General features: G+C 48.7%; 1 protein-coding gene across 5 annotated transcripts in view; it reads right to left on the bottom strand.

The window, feature by feature from the left end:
• The window catches only part of CYFIP2 (cytoplasmic FMR1 interacting protein 2), a 53,341-nt gene that overhangs the window by 26,692 nt on the left and 2,973 nt on the right, over positions 1 to 23,676 (bottom strand). For 3 of the 5 annotated variants that reach the window (XM_027643318.1, XM_027643321.1, XM_027643317.1), the window contains 17 exons: positions 19,712 to 19,852; positions 17,624 to 17,713; positions 17,466 to 17,543; positions 14,538 to 14,639; positions 13,865 to 14,046; positions 13,468 to 13,564; positions 12,684 to 12,812; positions 11,343 to 11,447; positions 8,274 to 8,365; positions 5,255 to 5,372; positions 4,292 to 4,411; positions 3,790 to 3,915; positions 2,727 to 2,893; positions 2,292 to 2,439; positions 1,810 to 1,963; positions 1,083 to 1,239; positions 300 to 396 (listed from right to left, as the gene is read on the bottom strand). In XM_027643318.1, the coding sequence (XP_027499119.1) occupies positions 300 to 396; positions 1,083 to 1,239; positions 1,810 to 1,963; positions 2,292 to 2,439; positions 2,727 to 2,893; positions 3,790 to 3,915; positions 4,292 to 4,411; positions 5,255 to 5,372; positions 8,274 to 8,365; positions 11,343 to 11,447; positions 12,684 to 12,812; positions 13,468 to 13,564; positions 13,865 to 14,046; positions 14,538 to 14,639; positions 17,466 to 17,543; positions 17,624 to 17,713; positions 19,712 to 19,828 (2,079 nt within the window). In that variant the 5' untranslated portion in view covers positions 19,829 to 19,852. Of the gene's footprint in view, positions 1 to 299; positions 397 to 1,082; positions 1,240 to 1,809; positions 1,964 to 2,291; positions 2,440 to 2,726; positions 2,894 to 3,789; positions 3,916 to 4,291; positions 4,412 to 5,254; positions 5,373 to 8,273; positions 8,366 to 11,342; positions 11,448 to 12,683; positions 12,813 to 13,467; positions 13,565 to 13,864; positions 14,047 to 14,537; positions 14,640 to 17,465; positions 17,544 to 17,623; positions 17,714 to 19,711; positions 19,853 to 20,269; positions 20,289 to 23,676 lie in introns of those variants that run through there. The other 2 variants (XM_027643319.1, XM_027643320.1) reach the window with 2 other exon arrangements.

Below are 23,676 nucleotides of genomic sequence, written 5' to 3' on the forward strand. Positions count from 1 at the left end.
CATTTTCCTCTGAGGTTTCATAACCGTCTGCACATCAGACAGACTCTTCCATGTCCCCAGTGTCTGACTGCCTTTGGCTTCCATGGTCCCCCATGCGTACAGCTAAGTTGAAGCCCTTAATCAGGAGAGTCTGTGAGGTCTCTGGAAATGCTGATCTTTTGAAAACTTCTCAGTCTGACAGGATATTTTTCTCAGAAGGTGCCTATAATAAATTCACTGAACTGCTGGGTGGGGCTGCCAAGCAGGGCAATATGACCCCAGTGAGCTCTTTCTATACAATAAAGATGAAGAGAACTTACTTCAGCTTCAATTTCATCGTATAGGAACTGCTTTTTGAACTTGGTCAAAGCATAGTATGCGCTGTCATTATAGAGGTCCAAGGGGTACAGCACATACCTGAGGGGAAGAAGACAGACCACGTCTTAAATTAACTTTGGAGCATATCAGCATAAATGGCAGGCAGTGCATGTTCCCTGCTCAGTGCAAAAAATCCTTTTTCCCTGACTTCATGCCTATCACTGCCATTCCTGCCAGCCCCTCAAATAGTCCCTCTCACTCCTTGGGTCCTGCAGGAAGTAGCTACAACAGACCTGGTTTTGAGATGTGACTTGTTCAATCAACACTTGCTTCTTTCCAACCCTTAGAAAGGCTTTCATCCTGCTCTCACTACACAAAGTGCTCTGACAATGGCCAGACAACAGAAAACCAACCAGGAAGACATTATGAACATAATTACACTTTCATAACAGCAATGCCTCTCCTTATTTATTATGCATTAAAAAAAAAAAAGTGTGTTTTAGGTGGCTTAGCCTGGGTCCACCCCCCCTTTGGTCCCACACGCTGTCTGACTGTGCAGGTGACGGTAGCACCACATTGTGCCCACATCCCAACAGAGCAGTTGCCAGCTGCTGTTTATGACACATAAATAAGTGCCAGCGCCAGGAAGCTGCCCCTGTGTGTCTGCTAATGAGGTGTTCACACAGTACCATTCACGTGACAGCAAGTCAAGAAACATCTATTTCCGAAACAAAATCCCAAGCCCCAGCACGTGCACAGCCCCAACACAGCCCATCAGCTCTTACTCCATCATGGAGGGTTCTTTGGTTTCCAGGATATGGTCCGTGAGGATCCAGGGCATGGACATTTCGATGGGGAACTGGATGCGTCGGCCCATGGTCAGCTCCAAGAAGAATTCCCGGAACCAGAGCTGGGACAGGTCGCAGCACTGCTGCAGTGCTTCTGAAATGCAGAGGAGATCCCCCCGTGGGAGGGCACCCATGTTACCCCCATGGGGACAGCAGTGAGGACACTGCACAGGAGGCAGCTGCTGCAGCCTCAGACTGGACTGGTTTTGGGTGGGAAACATTTTTCTAGGATGTCTCTTTTTAAATCCAGACCATGTCCATGCTGTCTGAGCCTTTGTAATGGAAGAAGAAAGAAGGGATCACCCTTTTTGCCCCAGAGCTTCAGGCGGAACACTGCAATGGCTCAGAGTTACTCTGATTCTAAAAATCTCTGAAATCTCCCAATTTCTTCTGTGCCCAGTGGCTCAGAAGTTTGTCTGGGACAGAAAGAAAAGTCCAGTCCTAGAAAATACACTACTATATGTGGCTATTTGCTGTTGCTGACTCAGTCCTGTTCACACAATGATTACTACATAGAAACATGCCTGAATCAGGCAGGAGTAGGATATTTGGGAAAAAACAAGGAAAATCTTCTGCATAGGTCAATGAGGACCAAAGTTGATCTACCTGTGCCTTTCTGAGCATGACAGAGTTGAATTCAAGCCTCCCCCTGCCATAATCTCACCACTGATGTTGAGAAGGTGGGTGAAGAAGAAGGACTGCTTATGGAACTCCTCAATGGCCAAGACTATCGGCCCATCCAAGCTGCTCCTAAGGGTCTTCTTCGAGCCACTCTTGTCTGCTATCAGGGACTCCAGCATGGTCCTCACCATGTAAAGCTTTGGAAGAAGGTGGATATGCAGTTACTACTCTCCATGAGACACCACCAAACAAAGCCATGGTGTTCTGGAACAAAAAATGCTTCTCCCATGTGGTGACCACTCTCTGCACAGATAAGCAACTACCCATCAGAGCTAGATAAAATTACAGCCCTAAAAAGGGAAGCTTTGGGAACTGTACAACAAATTAGGTACCAAAGCCACATTTAATGCAATAGTATGAAGACTGTGGAAAAGACATGGAAACAGCTGCTAATCCACAGGGTGGGAGACTCTTACATGGCTGTAAGACCATTAATTCCCTACACAGATTCAGACATTTACATACCTGTGTGCTTGATGGTCCAACTGCTCGTCGTGGGACTTTAATATCAAATCCACCTTTAGGATCCTTCTCACCTCTCAGGCAAGGATCATTTGGAGGCTCTCGACCTCCCTCCCAGTCACAGATCGTCTTCCGAATCGCCTGAAGGACACTGGAGAGTAGGTGGGAAAGGGAAAGTAGTGCTTAAGCTTGATTTTACTTCAAGATGAAAATATTCACTGCTGTGCACACATGGGAGCTAAAATATCTGAGGTGGGGACATACACAGTTGTTATTGGTGGAGTCATGCCCAAGAGTCACCTCGGGAGGAGCTGCTGGCCCAGGAATGTTGGCTGGTTGTTTACTGCTGAGTGCACGCAGGGCCACAGGCTTATACAGTATGAATGTGTTCCATAAATAAACACACGGGCTTTGCGTTGCACTCAAGGATGGACTGACCTGATCAGGACGTTCTTCTTCTTCCTGACGGCCTGGCGGAGCGGCTCCCGCAGGGTCACCTGGGCAAAGTCCTGCAGGGCCGCGTAGATGGTGTTGCGGATGGCCTGGTTAAAGACACTCTCCATCCGGCCCATCAGCACCTGCAGACCTTTGATCATGGCAATTACCTGAAGCAAAGATTAAAAACAGAGGTATCTGATGTTTTCCCGTTGCATGAAGAGGTCCATAAATCCAGCATTAGGGGAATTAGGGGCTGAACTAGTTCTGCTCAAGTTACATAGGTCCAGTGATTAGGCAGCTAATTTTTTGGTGTTAGCTGCTTTACAGATCACAACAAGCTGAGGAGAGGATTTACACCATCAGTTTCTTCCAAATGACCCCTGTCCCCGGACAGGCTTTGTTTCCACTCCTGATCTCTTGCTATCTTTAATAAAACACAATCCCAGGAAACTGCACATGCTCCTCATGTTGGTGCAGCTTGCACAGACCTGCATTCACACCAGGGCACAGACTTCCTTGACCAAGAGTACAGTGGAGCAAGCCACAAAAGTTAAGGCAATATTCAAACCACCTTGGGCTGTGTAAGGCAAGATGAAGGTGTGAGGGCCTCCCATAGCCAGGCTCAGAGGACTATTTGCACCATCTACAGAGAGCTAGACCAAGAGCTGATGGGTCCTGGGGACTGGCTGAGGATCTCATGTTTGCACAGCTCCTGAACATAGCTGCTGATCTTGCTCTGCAAGCCCACTGTATTGGGTCTGTGTGGCAAGTTTTTGATAGCAGGGGACTACAGGGGTGGCTTCTGTGAGAAGTTGCTGGAAGCTTCCCCCATGTCCAATAGAACCAATGTCAGCCGGTGCCAAGACAGACTCGCTGCAGGCCAAGGGCAAATTAAGGGCCAAATTAAAGGATGTGGGAACCCTTAATCCTTTAACATGGGCCACAGGGATGAGGAACTGGCAGAGTACAGTAAGATACCCCTCCATCCTCTTCCCCTGGCCTGAGGAACATGCACAGGAAACCAGTAGTGGCTGGCTCTGACTCTCGTGCAGTTGGCACCTACCTCCACAAAGGCAAACTTCTCTTCACTGGTGTAGTTGTACCGGGTGGCTCTCTCATACTCTTCAGCTGTTCCTGGGCAATCCTTGTTACAGAATTTATCTGTGGGATGAACCAGCTTCCAAGAGTACTAGAACATGGAAAGAGACAATGTCAACATTGCAATGAGCGAGAAGCTGGGCTGGAAAGACTCAAGAGGGCCTGGGCCAGGAAATCACTCCCTAGTCATCACTAAAATTAAGAATTTCCATCATCATTTGAATGGCAATTTTAGTTGCTCAAGACCCAGATTCATCCCAATCAGTTTTCAGGTCCAGGGTGAGATGACCAAGGTCTTTCTCCATTTGACACTCGGGGTGTTCAGGGTCATTAGCTGCCTGATCTCAGTGTGTCTGTTAATGGCTTAGTTAGGTGGCATGAAAGCAAACTCACCTTCCCACAGTCTGTTACAGGCCATGTTAAGACATCCACGCTCACCTGGGAAGAGGAGGACATTACACACTCACCACTTCCATGACGTGGGCACTCCACTTGGACAGCAGCTGCAGTCCCCGTAGAGCGAGATCAAAGAGCTCCCTGTACTCTTCATCCGATTTCTGGCTGTCCAGTCCTGAGCCAGTGACCACCTGCAGGACATCACATCACCTCAGGGCTAGACTGAGCAACTTGCTGCAGGGGCCTCACTCAGCCAACAGATCCCAGCTGAAATGAATTCCCTGTGACCTTACAATCAGGCTAAAATTGAGTAGGGCATATACTGCCCCTCAGGAGAAGGGATATAACTTGGCAAGACTATTCACCCAGGCAGAATCTACTTCCTGTAGAGAAATGAGTCTGACCTGTAACCTCAGAGCAAATAACTTACTCTTCTTATTCCACTTTCCCACTCCTTTTAGATGGTCTAATACTACTGAAATCCTTGAGTGTCCTTTACTGATTAAAAGTTCAAATAAGCACTTACAAATGCCAAAAAGGAAAAGGCTCAGTATACTACGATTCATTAAACAAACACAGATTAATGAGGATCACACATTTGCAAAAAGCCAGTCCCAATGGCATCAGAGAGAGCACCGGCACTCAGTAATGAAAAGAAGAGAGATGCCCTCATGAACTTTCCTCAGAGCCCTGCCTGAGAGCTCTGTGTAATAGAAAAGCCCTATTTGCAAATCATTGGTGTTCTGACATCTGGCTGATAATAAACATTTAATTGCCAATTTTTTTCTGCTTATTATAATGAATCTGTGGTCAAGGAGCAGAAGCTGTTGCAAGAGATCTACTGCACGTGATTTTGCACCTACAAGAGCCTTTCATAACTTGCTTTTTTATTGCTGGATCAAGAAGTGGTTTGTTCCACCCACGTCCTTCGTCCCTCTCACTGTGGCAGACCATACTCCTGCTACATTGTTCTCTCCCATCCTCGTCCACCTAACGAACCTGATTACAGTGGCTACATCCTGGGAGTGACTGACCTCGCTGTTGCTGTAGCGAGCGAGCTCCGAGATGAAGCGGATGTGGTCATCTCGGATCTGCACCATCTGCTCACAGATGTTGTACTGGGGGCTTATGCTGCTCTGAGTGCACGTCCACCTGGGGAGAAAAGCAAAGGTGTCAAGGACAGGGAACAGGGCTGCACTCAGACACCCCAGGGACAGCTGCTCTCTTCACTTCAACATGCTCCAGACATGCCACCTTCAGGGCAAATGTCAGCCTGTGTTGTCTCTCATGTCCCCTGGTATGTGTGGTCTTCCAGAGGTGGTCTGATGGGGATACTTGCCTCACCTTTCAACCTGAATATCTCTGCTCCATCCACCCTGAAGACTGCTGTCATTGTTGGGCTCATCCCAAGAGCAGAGATGGCTATTTCCCAGACCATCACTGGACAAGCTTTTGGGGAAGGATGAAATTCAAAGACTTGGCATCATTTTCATCCTTTCTGCTAAACCTAAGGATAATCATCCCCTTAGAAATCATCCCTCCAGCTCTGGGTTATGCTGCCTTCTCCTGCAAGGAAAAACTCTGCAATGGGCCAGCACAGGAATAGCTCTCCCACTCTGTTTTTTGTTCTGGCTCATGCTACAAGCTCAGTGAACAACTTTGAGTATAAATGACAAGCAGAATATGATTAACTGAACTAGATTTTCATTTGCATTGAGCTACAGGTACCATGTAACAGTGTAATGACATCCTAAAAGAAGGCAGAACTCCTCTTGCAAAGGCACAGTCATATGAAGGAATGGTACAAACCAAGTCTATTGATTTAGTATCTTTTTCCCTGTAAGGTATTAGCCCCAGACACAGAACCAGAACGGCTCCATCAAAAGGGTTTGTGCAAGCAAATGTCTGTCAGCAAGATTCTCATGTCTTACTCTGTCAATACAATGTAAAAGTTCAGATTATGCTTTCCCCCCCCCTAAATAATTGCCCATCTTATGACAGATAGTCATGTTCTCCAATCTAGACTGGCCATACCAAAGGAAGATGAGAAACCTGCCTCTGATATGGACATAGACATGAAGACATATCCCTACAGGTAACTGCACTTGTTGACAGAATTTGTGGTGGTAGAAGGTCCTGGGCCACGTCATCCCTGGTGAAATCCATCCTCCCACAGCCCCATCGTTCGACTCTTACCCGTTTCCATGTCCTGTGCTCCCCACCGGACAATCGGCAGGTTAGCAGGAATGGCCAGGGCTGCACCAGCCCTCCCTGCCACACACAACCTAGTCCACAGTGCAGAGACAAAGCGCCATGCAGGAAAAACACCAATTAATTCCACTTTCATGGAGACAAGGAGGGAAAGAAAGTGACAAAAACAATATTAGTAAGAAATGGGGATTATATGGAACCACCTTGGCAGAATTAGTGTTGGGAGTCCCATGCAATTTGCTGGGAAAGTGAGTGAGGAAGAAACACTGGTTAGTAAGGTACGGCACACAGACCTGGTAAGACAGGTTTCAAGACAGACATTAAAATCGCGAACAGGTAAACAGCCCGCGAGCTACCTTAGTTTTGAGATGAGAAAATGAGGAATGCTGCTGACACATGTTTCGTTGAAACGTGCTTTCTGAACGATTCAAGATAAAAAGTTGCAAAATTTTTAACAATTTTTCTCTTCTGAATTTTCAAAAATATTCTTTAAATTTACATTACGCAGAATAATTTTTTTTTGTCTTTTTTTTTTTTTTTCAATTTTAACTGAAAACCTTTTGTTCAGGACGTTTTGCCATGCTGTTTCCAAATCTCTCCTGAACAATTAATCGGCACTTTTCAACCTGCCTTTGCGGGGGCAAGGGAGGGCTGCTCCTGGCGGGCAGAGAAGCCAGACCCTCCGGGGTGGAAGGGGACGAGCAAACAGAAGCGATGAGACTGCAGGTTAGTTCCTGTCCTGCTGAAGAGACAGTCCAGCCTCGCTGTTTCTCACAGACACTGGAGAAATCTGACTTCCATGCAATACAGTCCCATGGGTGAAAGGCCACAGCCTGCTGAAAGCCAGGCTGCCACCAGCCACTACAGCCAGACACAGCTCAGACAGGCTTTGCTTATGTGCGGTTGCAACTCCCATTCCAAGGATATCCAAACCTAACACCGATTCTTCTAGCAATACCTCAGCGTGATGCAAAGCTACAAAGACAAGTGGAGCCTTGCACATGCCTGGTGTGACTGAAACAACGTCTGTGAATTCATCTGACAGGAGCAGCAAACCGCCTGTGAGCCCAGGCTGGGAAGCAGTGCTTTACACTGCCATGCTACTCCTGAGCTCTCCACAGACTCCATTTCTGCCCTTCTGGCACAATATTTGGAATCACAGAATCACTTAGGTTGGAAAAGACCTCTAAGATCATCAAGTCCAACCTCTGACTGATCACCACCTGTCAACTAAACCACAGCACTAAGTGCCATGTCCACTTGTTTGCAGTTCATCTGAGCCCCCCAGCTCCATCCTCATTCCTGCTGTCCTTCTTCATGAAACCTGCCTGAGCTAGAGGAGATGCCCTGGCTACTGCAGAGATCCACTGCTGTGTTCATGCTCTGGAGGATTTTGTCCTTGAGATGCAAAATGTGGATTAAAATCTCTCCAGAGCAGGGACACACTGCTCGCACTCACACATCTCACAAGCACTCAGCACTGCCCCAATCCATGCACCAGATACCTTTCCTTCCTCCTGCCTCACTAGTGGTCACCCAGCTCCCTCCCAGCCCTCTCCACTGGGCACAGAGGTACAGGCATGCCCACTCCCCTGCCTGCTCCCAGGGGGATGGTTACACGTGAGTTCGGAGCTGGCTGCACACACAAGCACTCAGGGCTGGTGAGGACATCTTCCCATGCAGGGACAGGGACACACGAGCACACAGAGCTGGCACTCACACCTCACAGGGACACACACAGGTGGGTACCCGTGCACAGACCTCACGCACACCACAGAGCTGCAGCTCCCACGGCTCTCAGGACACACACAGAAGCCGAGAGACATTATGGCAGGCACTCACTTGGATTTGTTCTCCTCATAGTGAGCACTGGTCTTAATGTATCTGGCCAGTTCTATCTGCATATCGCCGAATAAAGGAACCACCTGCAGCTGCTGGAAAAGAAAACAAAAGATGGTTGAAACACGGCAGAGAGAGCGAGCCTGGCCCCAGCGCAACACAAGGGACTATGGAAAGGCATCCTGCGTCTCCGAAGCTTTGGAAAGTGTCAGGCTGTTTAAAGCAAGGTGCAAACCTGGGCCCAGGGTCATTTCCCACCTAGTAAGAGACTGAAAACGATCACAAGGCTTTCTCTGTGAGGAAGATCATCCCCTGTGAGTGCTCTGGGCTCGCTGATACCAGGCTGGTAATGGCCAGCAGAACAGTTCAGTGCTGTAACCAGACAGAGGACAGGCTCTTCTTACAACAAAAAAAGAGAAGCACATTCCTGAGCAGAGCTTATTGTCTCCCAGCATAATCCTCCAAGAGAAGAGAGGGATGAAAAGCCAGCACATTGGTATTTTGGACACCCATGGATGTGGCAACTTTGCCCAGGCACTCAGAGTGTACTTTAGCACTGTGGCTGCTTGTGATGTGTCTTAAAACTTCTCCATAAAGAGAAAGACACAGGGAGTATAACACGGCTTTACTTGCCCTTTACATCTCAGGAGGATTTGGACGGGAAATAAATTCAAAGCGCACTGAACGTACCTCAAGCTCAAACAGGTCCCTGCTTCACTAAGCTTTCAGCTGCAAACAAAATTCAAACAAGAGCTACCAACATTTCATCAATAAAATATGAAGCTTCAACTTCACCCAGCTAGAAAAGCCTTGCCCCAAAATTCAGGAAAGATGATAGCAAATTCCCTGTTCCATTATCACACGGTTCTCAGGCTGAATTGTGTGGAGGGTGTGTAATGCTGCCATCAGGAATTCCCAGCAGCACTTCCATAAAAGGTTTAAATGAAGGGGTAGTTCATTTTCACTACTCAAATTCCTGGTCAATCCACTAGAAATTTAATCAGAAGGCAATAAGCAGATGTAGTAAGAGGAGTAGTTGGTCTTTCCTTATTGAGATCTGATAGTCTGGAGTGGTACTTAACTGATTAGGTGAGACCACAGCAGATGCTGGAGAAGTGCAAATGGAAAAAAAAGCTGTAAAGGAGAAAGTTATTCCATGCAATGGAAGATATTTTACCTGGTTCTCTGATGGCCCACAGCATTTTGCAACAAAGAGCAAATCTGTTTGAATGCACCAAGATGACCAAACTCTACAGATTACACTGAAGGTTTGATTTAAACTGAGATTTAGTTGAATTAGCAAAGCTGACCTAGGGAAAACTCTGAAGACTCTGAGGAAAGGCATGATAAATCACCTCTGCAGAGCTGCAGTCCTTAGCAGTCTGCCCAGTGACTGGAGGGTATTTGACCACCCTCATTATTGCCCCATCCATGAGTTTATGGTGTTTGTGCCCCCTTGCTCTCAGGGCTGTCTCCAGGAGATGGTGCAAATTGGGGTCAGTAGGTCCCCACTTGCTCAGGGCAAGGATGCAGCAGCTGGCACACAAACCTTTCATGAAACCAGCTACCTGGGATCACCTGTTCCCTCCCCTGCACAGACCCAGCACACCATCTATAAACTGAACCTCCAGGCAATAAGCAGGGAAGCATCTTCTATCCAACACCACAACCAATCCCTTCTTCCAGACTCCTCATCTGATCTTTGGGTAAAGCAGGAGGGAGAATCCACTGTGCTGAAAGACTGATGGGGAAGGAGCACTCTGTGCCCTCCCCAAATTATCATCTTCTCATTTTCCCTGATTTGGAGCAAATGCTAGTAACAGAAAATAATCTTTCCATCTCAGGAGAAGGATTAATACAGTGAAGGCAAGAGGAATCTGGAAGGACTGCTCAAAGAAAACTAATTGCACTGTCTGGGAAAAAATTCTGCTGTTCTCCTGCTATGCCATTATTCTTTGCTGCCAACACATTCTTCCCTTGCCAGATGCCACTGTGCCTCCTAGAGCTCACCTGCCCCAAACCCAAAATGCCTCCTGGATCCACCCTGTGTGCAGAAGCACTGGAAAGGAGGCATCACTTTCCCTGGGGTGCTGTGCAGGCTCTCAGCCCCAATATCTGTCAGGGGTGGCCAGGAGCTTACACACACCAGATTTTGGCAGGTAGCCACAGGGTTATCCCAAACCTTTCTTTTGCTGAGTGGCCCCAGGGCAATGCAGCCTGGCCTCCAGCTGCAGACCAGCCCATGGGTGGACTCAGTCTCACATGTGCTTTGGTAGAGGCAGGTTGTGTGACTGCTTCCCACCCTCCCACTGGGAGCCTCCGGTTTTCATGAGCCCTTCCCCAAAACCCACTTCTCAGATAAGACAAACATGGTTCATCAAGCCACTGGGTGACCCTTTTGAGCATCAAACTGAGCACCTCCAAGTCCCAGCTGACACAGGTTCCCCAAAAAGCTTTTTCTGTTCTACAGTGAGAACTTTTTATACATGAAATAAAACTGCCAGATCACACGTTGGTTCGTCAGTTGTGTTCTCTGTTCCTCAGCTCAGCAGCGTGCTGAGGGAAAGAGAAGCACAACCATCACCTGCACAGACCTCAGCAAACCAGCCAGGTTTGCTGGTGGCCTGAAATCACAGAGACTGCAAACCTGCCTCAGAAATGTGCAGAGAGATAGAAGTGATGTCAGTCTGGCACATCCTTCCCTCACCCACCAAACAGCCCACACACCCTCCCCCTCCTCAGTCCCTCGGCAGGAAGCAGGCAGAGCTGCAGCAGCAGCTCCTCAGCTCCAGGAACAGGGGAGCAGAGCCAGCTCCAGGCACTGCTCACCCATTCACGGCCTTCCTGGCACTGAGGTCTGGCATGGCCCATGCTGCAACTCTGTGTCCATGGCTGGTCACAGCAATTCCATTCCTCAGACTTTGGTCCAGATAATTCCTTAACCCTTTGGGGTTTTTTGGACCTGTAAATGATTCCTGTGGTTTATTTTTTGCTGGCAGCATGTGCAGTGGTACAGGTCGCTAATCCACTGGTCTGCAATAACCTCCAGCCTCACCCAGACAGGTCACTGACCTTGAAGAATTTGTCTATTTTGCTAAGGTTGATTCTCTTCTTGGCATCCAACTTGTAAATGTTGCTGACATTCCCATCCATGAGATACAGGCCAAACCCCATCACCTGGAGAAGATGGAAAAGCAAGATTTCATTAGCATAAAGTCAGCAGCACAAGTCAAAGACAGTTCTCCACCACGTGGGCATGAGGAAAACCATTTCAGGCTCTTGTGCCACCTGACACTCCTGAGGAGACTGTCTAAAACATGCACATATCTTCAAGGATGCACATGGTAGGCTGAGGACAAAAAATAGATGGCTTCTGTTTTCTGTGCAAAAACATGGTGCTTCCTTTGGCAATTTGTTCCTTCTCTCTCCCACATAACAACAGCCCAGAAGTCTTCTCCACCCAAAGCCAAACATTTACACCCAGAGAAAAATATAAACATTTAAAATATTCTCCTGGATTGATTTTTTCCCCCCATTAATTCAGTAAAAATCATTACAGATAGTCAAACTACCCACATTATCCTTCAAAGAACCTGAGCTGACTCACACCATGGTAATGAAGTTTTTATGGTAATAGTGACTGCAATCATTGCCAAAAACTGACTGACAGCAAGGACAAATACACCAAACAAGCACATACTTTGGCATCTTCATCTTGAGGGCTCTTTACAGTGAGGAAAACAAACCTGGAAGGACCTGCCTTCTGCAGGGAATGGGCACCAAGAAGAAAATTCTGGGTTACAAAGTTGGTGGTAATGTTAGAATGTCCTTTACAGTTACCCAGGTCAGGCCCATGATCCTGCACATCCATGTACAACAGAAAAACCTTGGGAAGGATTGTGGGAAAACAGAGAGATGGAGATGAGGAAGAGCAGAGGAAAAGGAAAGAGGAAGGAATTTTTATATGGGAATATGGGAGAAGACCAGAAAGGACAGCAGAGAAATGGTGGGAGAAGGTTCAAGTTATAGGAGTAACAAAAGCAGCTCATGGCACTGCCCAGCAGAGACATCACTTTGGAGCACGGGGGTGGAACATCCCTGACCCATGGCCCCAACCAGTCTGTTCAGCTACAAAGAAGAGGTGAAATGGGAGGACAGAGGTATCACAGAAAAGACAAAGTAACAGGGATCAGAAAGGAAACAGAAAGAGGAGGAAGCAAAGCAGTTCTGCTGCTGCTCACGGAGCAACTTGTGTGACCAGAGGACACTGGCTCTGCAGAGGAGGGATGCATGTAAACCCAAAGGAGCAAAAAATTAAGAAATTGAAAAGAAACATTGTCCTGAATTTCACTTTACTAAAACAACAGTAAAACCATGAAAGCACCCAGCCCCACAAGTGTGGCTAAACCTTACCTTCAAGAGCATGTGCTTCTCACTTGGAGTAAGATACATCTTGTTTTCATAATAATCCACACAGATGTTGACAATATCAGCCAGCAATTCCTCATAGCCAGGGATAACCTCCAGTTGTTGGTGCAGACACTGAAACATCAACAGAAGCCACGTTAGTGGCATGGGCTGAAGAAAAGTAGCAACCAGGGAGGAAACACATTTGAAGGATTAAAAGTAGAATGATAAACCTCTTCTATATGCTTTTCTTAAGTTACTGGCAGAAGAGTGACCTCATAGTACCACCCAGAAGGAATAACCTTCCTCTGCAGGACAGCTCTCCCCTTCAGACTGATCACAACAGTCAAACATCACACAGTGAGATGCAAAGGAAAGTGACTCAGAAGCAACTTTCTGACTCTCCTGTTTCTGTACAATATTGGACCTAATTAGCAGAAACTATAGGGCCTGTGGAGTGTGGAGGCCATGGGGTCTGAGCTGAAGTCCCCATGCAGCCACAAGGGATGGATTTCCTGGAGTTCTGGCAGAACCTCCTCCTCCTCCTCTTCTTACATCTTTCAGACCTTCATCTTTGTCTTGACACAGAGACCTTCAAAGCCACCCAAGATGATGCATGAGAAGGAGATATTGCTAGAATTACACAGCCTGACCAAAATACCATTAAAGTCAGTGGCAATGACTCAACAGCTACTCTGACAGTCTGGTCTGAAGTGCTGTCAGCCTCGACGAGATCATTCCTTTTCTCTACTCACAGAAAGGTTCAGCAGTTCAGAGAAAAGGGACCTGCCTGTGTGATGCGGTTGTGGTTTGCAAGGAACATGGAGAGGTTCTGGGACTCCTGGATGGACTGGGGGTCTGCCATCTTCCGCAGAAACTGGGCAGCTCTGGAAGGGGAGAAATCCAACATCACCAAGGATCACTCAGCCAGTGTGAGACTGTCACCACCCATCTCCCCTGTCTGAGCTGCAGTGCCACAGCCTCAAACCCCACTGCAGCACAGTTCTATTTACCAAGAGGGAATCAAAACACAAGAGGGCAGAGATTTGCCTAAACTTGCAAAGAGAGCCTGGGAGAGCACAGAAACCCAAGCTCCAGCCTCCTCAAGTTCACCTGTCTGCCCAGGCGCTCCCCGTGCAGACCAGGCGCAGTCCCGTCCCCATTCCCGCTGCTTTGGCCCCTCTCACCTTTTGTAGGCAGAATGGTCATTTTTGACGCTGCACTTCATGTTCTTCAGCTCATCCAGGACGGCAAACATGTTAATGAACTTGCCCAGAGTGAGGAGATAGGCCTCGGAGACGAAGTCCTTCCTCCGCTCAGCGTGGCACAGGCGCTTCACCTCACTGCAGAACCGCTCGATCGCCTTGCGCTGGGGGGCAGGGGGACAGGGTCATCCCTGCAGTGCTCATGCAGGGTCATCACACCACCACTGGGACCCCACTCCACCCACCACCAGCTTCTTCCTTTAAAAAAAGCATTTTTTGGCTGAGGATGGAGGTCAGGGAAGAGCAGAAGAGCAAGATGTGCTGGTGCTGGGGAAGAATCAGCTCTTCACATTGGCCAACAACCCTGTGCCACCCATTAGCTCCACACAGTGGGGGCTCTGGGCCTCCATGAACTTGAAGGGCTGAGGTGTGCTCTTTCCTGACTTCTATAGAGGATTTTGGGGCTGATCAAGGGACACACGGATTTTCCTTCAGACAGGTCTCAGGTATCTGCTCATGTGGCTGCAAGGAAGAGACCTATCAGGGGGCTTGGGGGCTCTCCAAGCTGTCCTGGCAGGCAAGGATAGCACAGCCCTGCTTAGGATGTTAGCCCCAAAGTAAGAGATTATTTCTGCCTCTCTCCTTGACCACTTACCTGAAAATACATGAACTTCATAAGCTTGGTGACTTCTGGCTCCAGGACTTCTACCGTCTTCTCATAAATCTCCACTCGGTTTGGCTGTTCGTTACATTTCACCTGCATTGCAAAGAAAATCATCCGTGTCAGCATCAGCTTCTAACCCTGCCGTGGACCACAGAAGCCATCATCTTCTCCTTGTTTCACACTGAGTCCCACCTGAGGACAATGGAGGGCCCCAAGAGGGAGGTGGTTCTCATGGCAATATGTGAAAGTAGAAGGGGCTATTTCAGACACTAAATTCTCACCATGCATTCTAAAAAGACATTCTGAGGAAAAAATGTCTCCTAATGCATTTGTCTGGGATAGAACACAGGCAGTATGGAGTCTGGACTTGCTGCACAGTGTGGGAATGTTGTATCATAAAGTTATCTGAGACTTTGTGTTGCAAAGTCCCCTGGGCACACAGGGCACCAGGCTACAGCTCTGCTATGGCCTCACTGGGATTATTTTGGGTCCGTTGCTGACCCGTTAAAAATCACTGGGCTTGCCTGTGGCTCACAGCAATGAACTGAGTCACCATCACTGGAATCCTGGGAAGCTCAATTTAAGGACTTACTCAGTTGTCATCCATCTCACTTCCAACAGTTACTTGGAGTCATTACCAAACTTTTAGGGAAACCCCCAGCTGTGCAGGGGAATGCATCCTGCTGTCCTCCTCTGGTTCTGTTTGCAGCTGTTGCTCACACCAGGCTGTGAAGGGGCTGACAGCTCTGGTGCACTTTCAGCAGCTGATGCACAGGGCATGGGGGGACACGTCAGCCAGCTTCTCATGGGGGAAGATGCCAAAGTAGCCTTGCCCTCTCTGTAGTGGGCAATCCAATGTCCCTGCCCTGTTCCACACTGCAGTTAGGCAGAATCACAAAATCACAGAACATGCTGAGTTGGAAGGGACCCACAAAGATCATCAAAGTCCAACTCCTGGCCCTGCACAGGACAGTCCCAAGAATCACACCATGGCCATGAGGAAGCAGCTCATGGGAGGGAGGCGTGGTGCACCTTTAGGCTCTGTCCTTCACATGTAAAACATGTTCTTATGTAGCACAGGGAGAGTAGCCAGGCTGGGGGGCTGAGCACAGAACCCTCCTGGCCATGTGCCCCATGGCAAAGTGCAGGGGTCATTCCAAGATAAATCTGGTGAATCTGTAAATGAACCCTCTGCTGTGGAGTTGTCTGTCCCTCTGTCACACGTGGAACTGCCTGAGGTCCTGAGGGGGGGACGACGGGAAGGACCCTACAAGCTGCTCAGAGAGGCACAAATGTTGCAGGGAGGACATTAAAACAGATGATCTGTAGCACTGTCTTGCCATCAGCTGAACTACAGCCTGCCTTCCATTGGCACAGCCATGAGAGGCAATAGCAGCACAGCATGACAAAACAAATGGGAGATAAGCAAGTACCCAGTCAGCAGCAGCAATCTCCCCATTGCTGGGTCTCATGAGACCATCAGCAGAGTACAACCCAAGGGGAATTGAGGTTTGACCTTTCCTGGCGAATCACAAACATTACCACATGAAAATGTTTTTTCCTGGCATGGAAGAGCCACAAACCCTTTTATCTGTAGGGTTAGTGGAAGGGCAGAGCACCCATCCCAGCACATTGGCATTTGGCATGGGATCAGTTGGCATTTTTGCAGGGATCCAGCACATGTTCACATTGCAGGAAACTGAGCTGAATCATAATCAGTGAGCCATGTGGGCAACCTTACTCATGTCTGTAGGTGTTTGCAGGATGAAGCCATCAAAATCCAGGTTGGAGAGTGAAGGACTACAGAATAATTGAAGAATAACGAGCAGTAGAGGACAATGATTAAAAACATGGGGAGACCAGGATCCTCATAAGTATCAGCAGCAAAAGAAGAGCCTTTGGGGAAATGTTTCTGTCATATTGAAGTGCTCCTTCATTCATCCTCGCACAACTTCAACAATTTTAAGGGGCTGCTGTGGGAGCAGAGACAGCACCCCAGAATCTGTGCAGCAAACTGGGATACTGAAACTTACCCCAGCTGCCCAATCTGCTCTATACCAGTCTGGGAGAGCCTGAGACTGCCACATATTGAAAGGACCTGCTCTTCTCATCCCAGCCTGCCTGGGCTCCCTTCTTCACACAACACAAGAGTCTCACTTGGCACTGGGAAAATTTTTAATTGAAGCTATAGTTCTTGATACCATATAATTGCACAACACCATACAAAGGTATGAAGAAAGTGTGATATAAACCAGATGATTTTACTCTCAACTTCCAAAAACTGCCTTTGCCTGAAGCAAACTCACTCTCCTCACAACAGGAGAGAAGAATATTCAGGTGGTGCACTGATAAGAAAATTGCTTTGAATTAAAGCAAAGCCTACCTGTTCTCCAGAGAGAGACATGGATAAAGACCCAAGTGACAAAACACAGCACTATCCCATGCACTGTGCTGGACCAGAGCTGTGCTGAGTTCTGTTAGGGGCTGTTAAGACAAACAAGCTGGTCCTGTGGGACTTCAGATGTAACCACTTCATGGGGCAGGGAGGGGCTCATGAAACCAGGAAATGTATGTAAGGCAGTCAGCTGGGGGGAGTGTGTTTGAGGTGAGAAGCACTGCTAGGAGCTGTGAGGGATGGAGCTCTCATATGCACAAGGGTGTAGAGCAGATGCCCTTTACTAGGGCAGTAGTACAGCCCTGCTTCTGAAACAGCTACGAGCTGATGAGTAGTGGTTGAGTGGTTAAAACTTTGGTGGGGAGGAGACAATTTGGAGAGTCAGTGGTCTTTCTTTTTAACTTATCTGCTTTAGTTTTCTTTGCTTTTTTTGGTCTTCTGTCTCCACTCCAAGCTAACCCACACTCAAGACAAAACCAGCTAGGTGCTCTGGGAACAGCCCTGTCTGGGAAGGGCTTCAGTACCTGAGGGATGGCTCGTGAGCAGCTCCTCCACGTGTAGAGCATCACGGCGTACTCGTGGCCTTCTTCCAGCATCTCATTCTGAAAGACAGAGAAGTGTTGGTGGGGCAGGGCAGGCACTGCAGGCTCAGCACCACTGGGGCAGTGCCCGGGGGACTCACCATGCTGGAGTGCACCGTCGCCTGCTCGATGTACCTGGCAATGCCGGTCACAAAGGCATTTCTGTCTTCAAAGTTTGTGTCAAAATTAGCCTGTGGTCAAGATGGGGATTAAAATACAGTTAGTTGTTTGCTCACCTGATACAGTCCACCATGGGATGTGTTGGCAAAAAGCACAATCATTAGGGGTCTTGGGGAATGGGAACAGCCTATGAACAATTTAGGTGCTGCACCTCTAGGTCTGAAATAGGTTCATATATACACCCTGAGATGCTTCTGAATCACACATGTTCATTAGAGGAAATCCTGCAGGTTATATGTGTGGAAATATGGCAGTTGAGACTGACAAACCCTTGTAAAATCAAGCCAAACTTCATTGCAGCAACACCATGGACCAAACCTACAGCAATTATTCTAAGGATTTTAGCCTAGTAACTCAAAGACAGATGCAGCCTCATTAATATCTGTTTGTGCCCTGGCTGCAAGGGAAAGACCACATCCTGTCAGCTGGAACTGCAAAGGATAAATATACTGAAAAGGCAGGGAATGAGTTGTCTGGAAAACAATATAAAAGTCAGCACTCACGCAGGTGCTATTATCAGTGCTACTGTTGCTCTTGCAAGCACATACCTTTTTGGGATGAATAGTTGCTTTGGAAGCTGCAATATTGCTTTGGGTTGGGACAGGGGAGGAAGAAAGTGCAGTGGAAGGTGGGGGATGGAGCTCCTCAGTCTCTCTGCACCCAGTGCCCGTTCACACGCTCTGCGCTCGGGTAATTTCCTCCGCCCAGGCTGGCTGATGGTATCTGCTGCAGGGCAGGGCAAGCAGAAGTCCCAAGCACCCAGAGTGCTCCTTGCAATGGCATTAGCACTGCAGTGACCAGGCTCACCTCAATAACTGACTTCCTGAGTAGGAAAGCCGGGAGCACAGACCCATGGCCACAGGGCTACTCTTCTTAATGCCTTCACGTGTGACTAATGTGACAACAAAAGCTGAGCCTGCATAGGCATTTCTGGTTAGCTGGGGAGAGGGCTATGTACAAATGGAGTATGATGAGGAAACAGGTTTGGCCAACATCTCCATACCCAGCTTAGAGCAGGTTTTTAGGCCAAGCCGTGTGCACACACTCGTGGTCCTGAAAGGAGGCTGTGCCATAAGGCTGGACCCTGAGCCTTACACACGCTGGCAAAGGCTAAACATTTATTGAAAGAAGAAATAAGCAAAAAATGGTATCAAGATTTTCCAGGGAGAGCTGAAATTTGAACAGCCCAGAACAGCCTTTGGGTCTGATAACCTATAAAGATACTAAAGCTCTGCAATGAGCCCAGGGTCTGACCTGCTGAAAGAGATACTGTAATTCCAGACCCCTGCCTACAAGGCACAGCAATCACGGTACCAGTGTATTTATACACTGCCATGGGTAAGCCATGAATTCAGGAGTGGCAGGATGGAGAAAGTAACCCCCTATTATATTTAACCCTGGGTGTGTGCTATAGGGCAGGGTGTGGTGGCTGGCCAAGCAGCCAAGGCATCCCACTGTGTAACCAAAAGCAGGAGGTTGAGCTGTGCCCTGGGCTCACGCCAAGCTTTGCTTGGTCAGTGCAGCTGCAGCTAAATCTGAGGTTGTTCAGGGCAGAGAAGTGATTCTAGCAGCTGCCCTCCCTTGCATGCCAGCATCTCCCCCGACCAGCAGCTCCAGCTGTGCTAGTAGCAAAAAGTCAGGCAGAACTTTGATCTTGCCCTGCTTAGATGCAAGCACTATTATAAAAAGGAAACACAGAAATATGTGCACAAAAAAACATTGCCGAGAACTTTCTGTTGTTATCACAAATCTTATCTCCTGCTTCCTACCCATTCATGCACTCTGGTCCTCATTTTTGCTCAGCCTTAAAAATCTCTTTCACCAATCTCTGGCGCTTTCCTTTCAAAGTCCTTGAGAACAGATTTGTGGCTAGATCTGTTCTGAACACTTCCTTACACATGCTGAACCCAGGATGTTTTCGGCTAGTTCTCACAGCACCATGTGCCCCGTGCTTTGCATGAGCTACAGGAACAGCCCTCCCTCCCCGCTGCCACTGGGGGCTGAAGTACCTGGTACATGATGGAGGAGGGAGGTGGTTCGATGCATGGCTGCTGGTCTGGCAGAGGCAGCTCCTCCAGCAAGTCCACGTTGGACAAGGCATCCTCTAGCGTGACGTGAGTCGTCATGGTTCTGGATGTTCAGTTTCCACACTAAATCCAAAGTAAAAGAGAGGGTGATAGCCAGAGAGGACAACCAGCCAGCAGGCAGAAGACCGAGTGGGAAAGTTCCGAAGGACAAAACCAGCTCCACAACAGGCTGGCATTGCAGAGGATAAAATCCCAGTTTATCTCATTTTCCTCTCCTTGTGTATTTAACCTGCATCTCTATGTCATCTCTCCTTCTACAATTCAGCTGCAGAGTAGGAATGCAGAATAAGAGGAACACAACTGCCCACCCAGGCATTTCTCTCCTAACTCTATGCAAAACTACCTGAGACAGAAAACAGTTGGGTGCTGCAGTGCAGATTTAGCAGCCCCAAGTGAAACCTCCAAAATGCAAAGTGGTGCTATCGAGAATATCTCTCAAAGCAGCATGATTAGAAAAGTATGACAGATGCCGACACTCACATGCTCTGCTTCTCACACACATGAACGGCGCTGGAAACTGTAAACAACCAACTGCACTCCCAAAGGTGAACGGGAAAGAGTGCTGTGCAGGAAGGCTGTGGCACTGCAAGCAGCCAAAAAAGAAGTTGCTGTAAAATAGAATTTCCCTGCTTTTACCACAGACATGGAATCCCCTGTCACTCCCAGCCCACCCTGGAGCCGCCAACAGTGCCAGCTGCACACAAAATAAAAGCAAAGGGAAACATTTCTGAAAGCTCCCTGGCGCTCACCCCAGGCAGGCTCCCCACTGGGAACCACAGGACAAACCTCTGTGTCCCTCGTCTCCTCTGCCACTCACCTTGGCTGTAAGTGTGCTGTCAGCCAGGCTCAGCACTTGTGTAATCACAGCCACAGGGCTTCCCTGGTTAATGCCTAATCCTCTGCAATAGCTGTGCCCGACCTAGAGCCTGTGTCTCCTAGAAAAACACCCCACTGCATTTAAACATTTGCAGAGAGAGAATACTTGAAATATTGACATGTCATTCAATTAGCAAATCACCCCCTCAGTGCTTCTTTCCTCACTCAGAGCCTGTCTAGTTTCAAATGTGAGCCTTCTGAGTCTCATCACTCTCATCTGCAGGACAGCAGAGTTCTCTGTTATCAAAGTTCCCATCAAGATACTCACACAGTTCAATAAAACACCCTGCAACCTTCACTTTGGCTCAGGCAAGCGGACCAAGCTCTTCGCCTGTCTTGTTACATAGCATGTTTTCCAATCCTTTAATCATCTCTTTGGCTTTTCTCTAAGCTTTTGCAGCTCTTGCTGAAGTGCAGACACGGTAGCAGGACACAAGGCTCCAGCAGTGACTGCACAAGAGCCAGACACAACAGCAGCATAACCTCCCTTCTTGAGTACAACCACTGCAGCTCCTTCACTCACAACAGCAGCTCCATGGGCGCCCATACTCAGCCAATTATCTGCTACAAATCCCTTAGGGGTTTTTTTCCCCATCAGTTGAGTCACTGTTTCCAAGAGTATAAGTTTGCTCTTCATTTCCAGCACTGAGAGCACAGAAGGACAATGGCGTTGGGACATCCATAGATGGACACACACAGACCCAGCAAGGTCCACTGCCAAGAGGGATGCACTCTGTGTGTACTACTGGAGTGGTTTCACGCTGGGTGACGAGAGGGATGAGTCTGCTGCTGTGCCTCATCATCATTGCTGCCTGCATGTATGGACTGCAAGAATATGTATGAGCCTGGTAAAACCCATTCCACCTCCACAAATGCCTCCCCAAGGTAGCAGGCAGCTGAGAAACCGGTTTGGTTGTGCCCGCAGCTGAAACATCATTAAATAACTGCCTGGAAGAAAACAAAATCTCAAGCAGCATTTTTCCCTCCACGCTCAAATTTCTGTTTCCTTCTTCACCCCTCTTTGCTAAAATGGTTTCCTGTTACAAATTGTAGCAACTGTCAAAACCAGACATTACGTTTCTGTAGCTTCCTCCCTGCCTGCCTGCAGGCACCCTGTGCTGCTCCCCATCAGTCAGCAGCTCAGCTCACCCAGCCCCATGGATCCACCCACCCTGCTCCACCACTACCCTCCAGCACCTCTGGACACACCATTGGGATCCCTGAACAACACCCCTGCTACTCACTCATGCTGCATTACACACTTCAGGCTTGAGAAGGCAAAACTTTCCATTTTATAGTTTTGAGGGCTGTGGCTGTTTGTTTGGGCTCATTCTCCATTTCTCTCTGTAAGTTCAGTTCTAAGACCATTTGTGCAAGGCAGTTTACTGTAATCAAAGACATCTCCTCAATAACCCTGTGACACCCAAAGAGCTCAGCAACTCAAGGGACAAAATTACTGCTGCTGTTTGGGCCATACCAGGAAACAGAGTGCCACATACAGCATCAGGGTCCTGCTGTGCCAGGCAGCACACAGACTTGTGAGGCCAAGCCAGTCCCTGCCCTAAAGATCTAACACTCAAACAGAGGAAGAGAGGCAGCATGTGGAAATGCATGAACAGAAAAGGAAGCATCGAGGCATTGTGAGCGAGCAGTGCAATCAGCCACCAGCCCACCCCATGCTTTGCCATGGCTGAGCACTGCAAGAATCCGGATGCAGATGGAAAAACTACACAGACTTTGAGGGTTTAATACATGAGTCTTTACAGGGACTTCTAATTTCCACTGTACACTTTCTTAAGCCCAACAGGGAAACCAACGGAGGCTACAGGGAACAGTGTGGTCACCCAGGACTTCCCCCGGGTCTTGTGTCTGTAGCACATGGCCACAGACAGCAACCTCACAGCTGGAGCATGTGACAGAGGGGCTACTGGTCCAGGGCCAGCAGACCTGGATCATCACCCCAGATCATCCACAGAGGAGCAGCTGTGAGTGACCTGCCATCTGCCTCTGCTGTGGCCCCTCGCCTGCTCCTTGGGGTGGCTGTAGGGCTGGGGGGGCCCTGTCCTTGGTTGGGGTCCCCTGCCACTTGTAAGCATCCAGCAGTTAGAGGGGTTGTGCACTGCACAAAGGCTGGGGAAGGCTCTGAAGGCATCAGTGATGCTCTGTCCGGTCCAAGGGGCACTGCACTGTGTCACCCCACCACGGCAGCAGCCTGGGAGAGCCAGAAGATGAAGCCCCATCACCACAGACCCACACTGCTCTCCCTCACCTTCCTGCACAAAGGTTCTTACACAAACACGTGGGGGTTGCCCCATCAAATCCAGCTTCCTCCCCTCTGTCCAGCGACAAGGGGGGCAGCTGTCAGGTAATCTGTCAGCAGCCAAGCAGCTCCAGCCCAAGGAAGTCAGGGATCCCTGGGGACACTCATCAAAAAGCTTTAACTGCCATCCACCACCTGGGCTTCAGGACAGGGGCAGCTGCACTGGGAGGCAGTGGTTTAGTGTCAGTGTTCGGGCACATGTGGCCATGGGGCTGGGCTCCCACCATCCAGGGAGCAACGCAGCAGCATGCCCAGAAACAGGGCTTTTTTTCTGTCATAACACATCCACAGAGGGGTGAGGCTTTCCCTTGCATGCAGGAAGCATATCCTGCCTCTCTGAACTCACACACAGCCACACAGGCTGCCAAGAGCCACCTCCATATCCCACTGCTGGTCAGAGAGGCCAAAGTCCCTCTGGTCCTACAAGTTTTGGCAAAACTGAAGATGAGCCTGGCAGAAACCAGTTCCACCCCAGTGAATCCCAGGGCAGGGATGCTGCCATTGGGCTGATTATCCCTTCTGCTGATGAGCATCAGTACTAATGAGTGCAGTGTTGCCCACACTTTCTCCTCCTCTGCTGCAGAAACTTCCTGTTGCTTTCCCACATCTCAGTTGCAAACCCTCTGGCCATCTCATACACCTTCTAAAGCCAAATGATACCAGAGGCACTGGGGCTTCCAGACGCTACAGG

The sequence above is a fragment of the Corapipo altera genome, unplaced genomic scaffold, assembly GCF_003945725.1.
Source record: "Corapipo altera isolate COAL_440 unplaced genomic scaffold, ASM394572v1 75, whole genome shotgun sequence".
NCBI lineage: Eukaryota > Metazoa > Chordata > Aves > Passeriformes > Pipridae > Corapipo > Corapipo altera.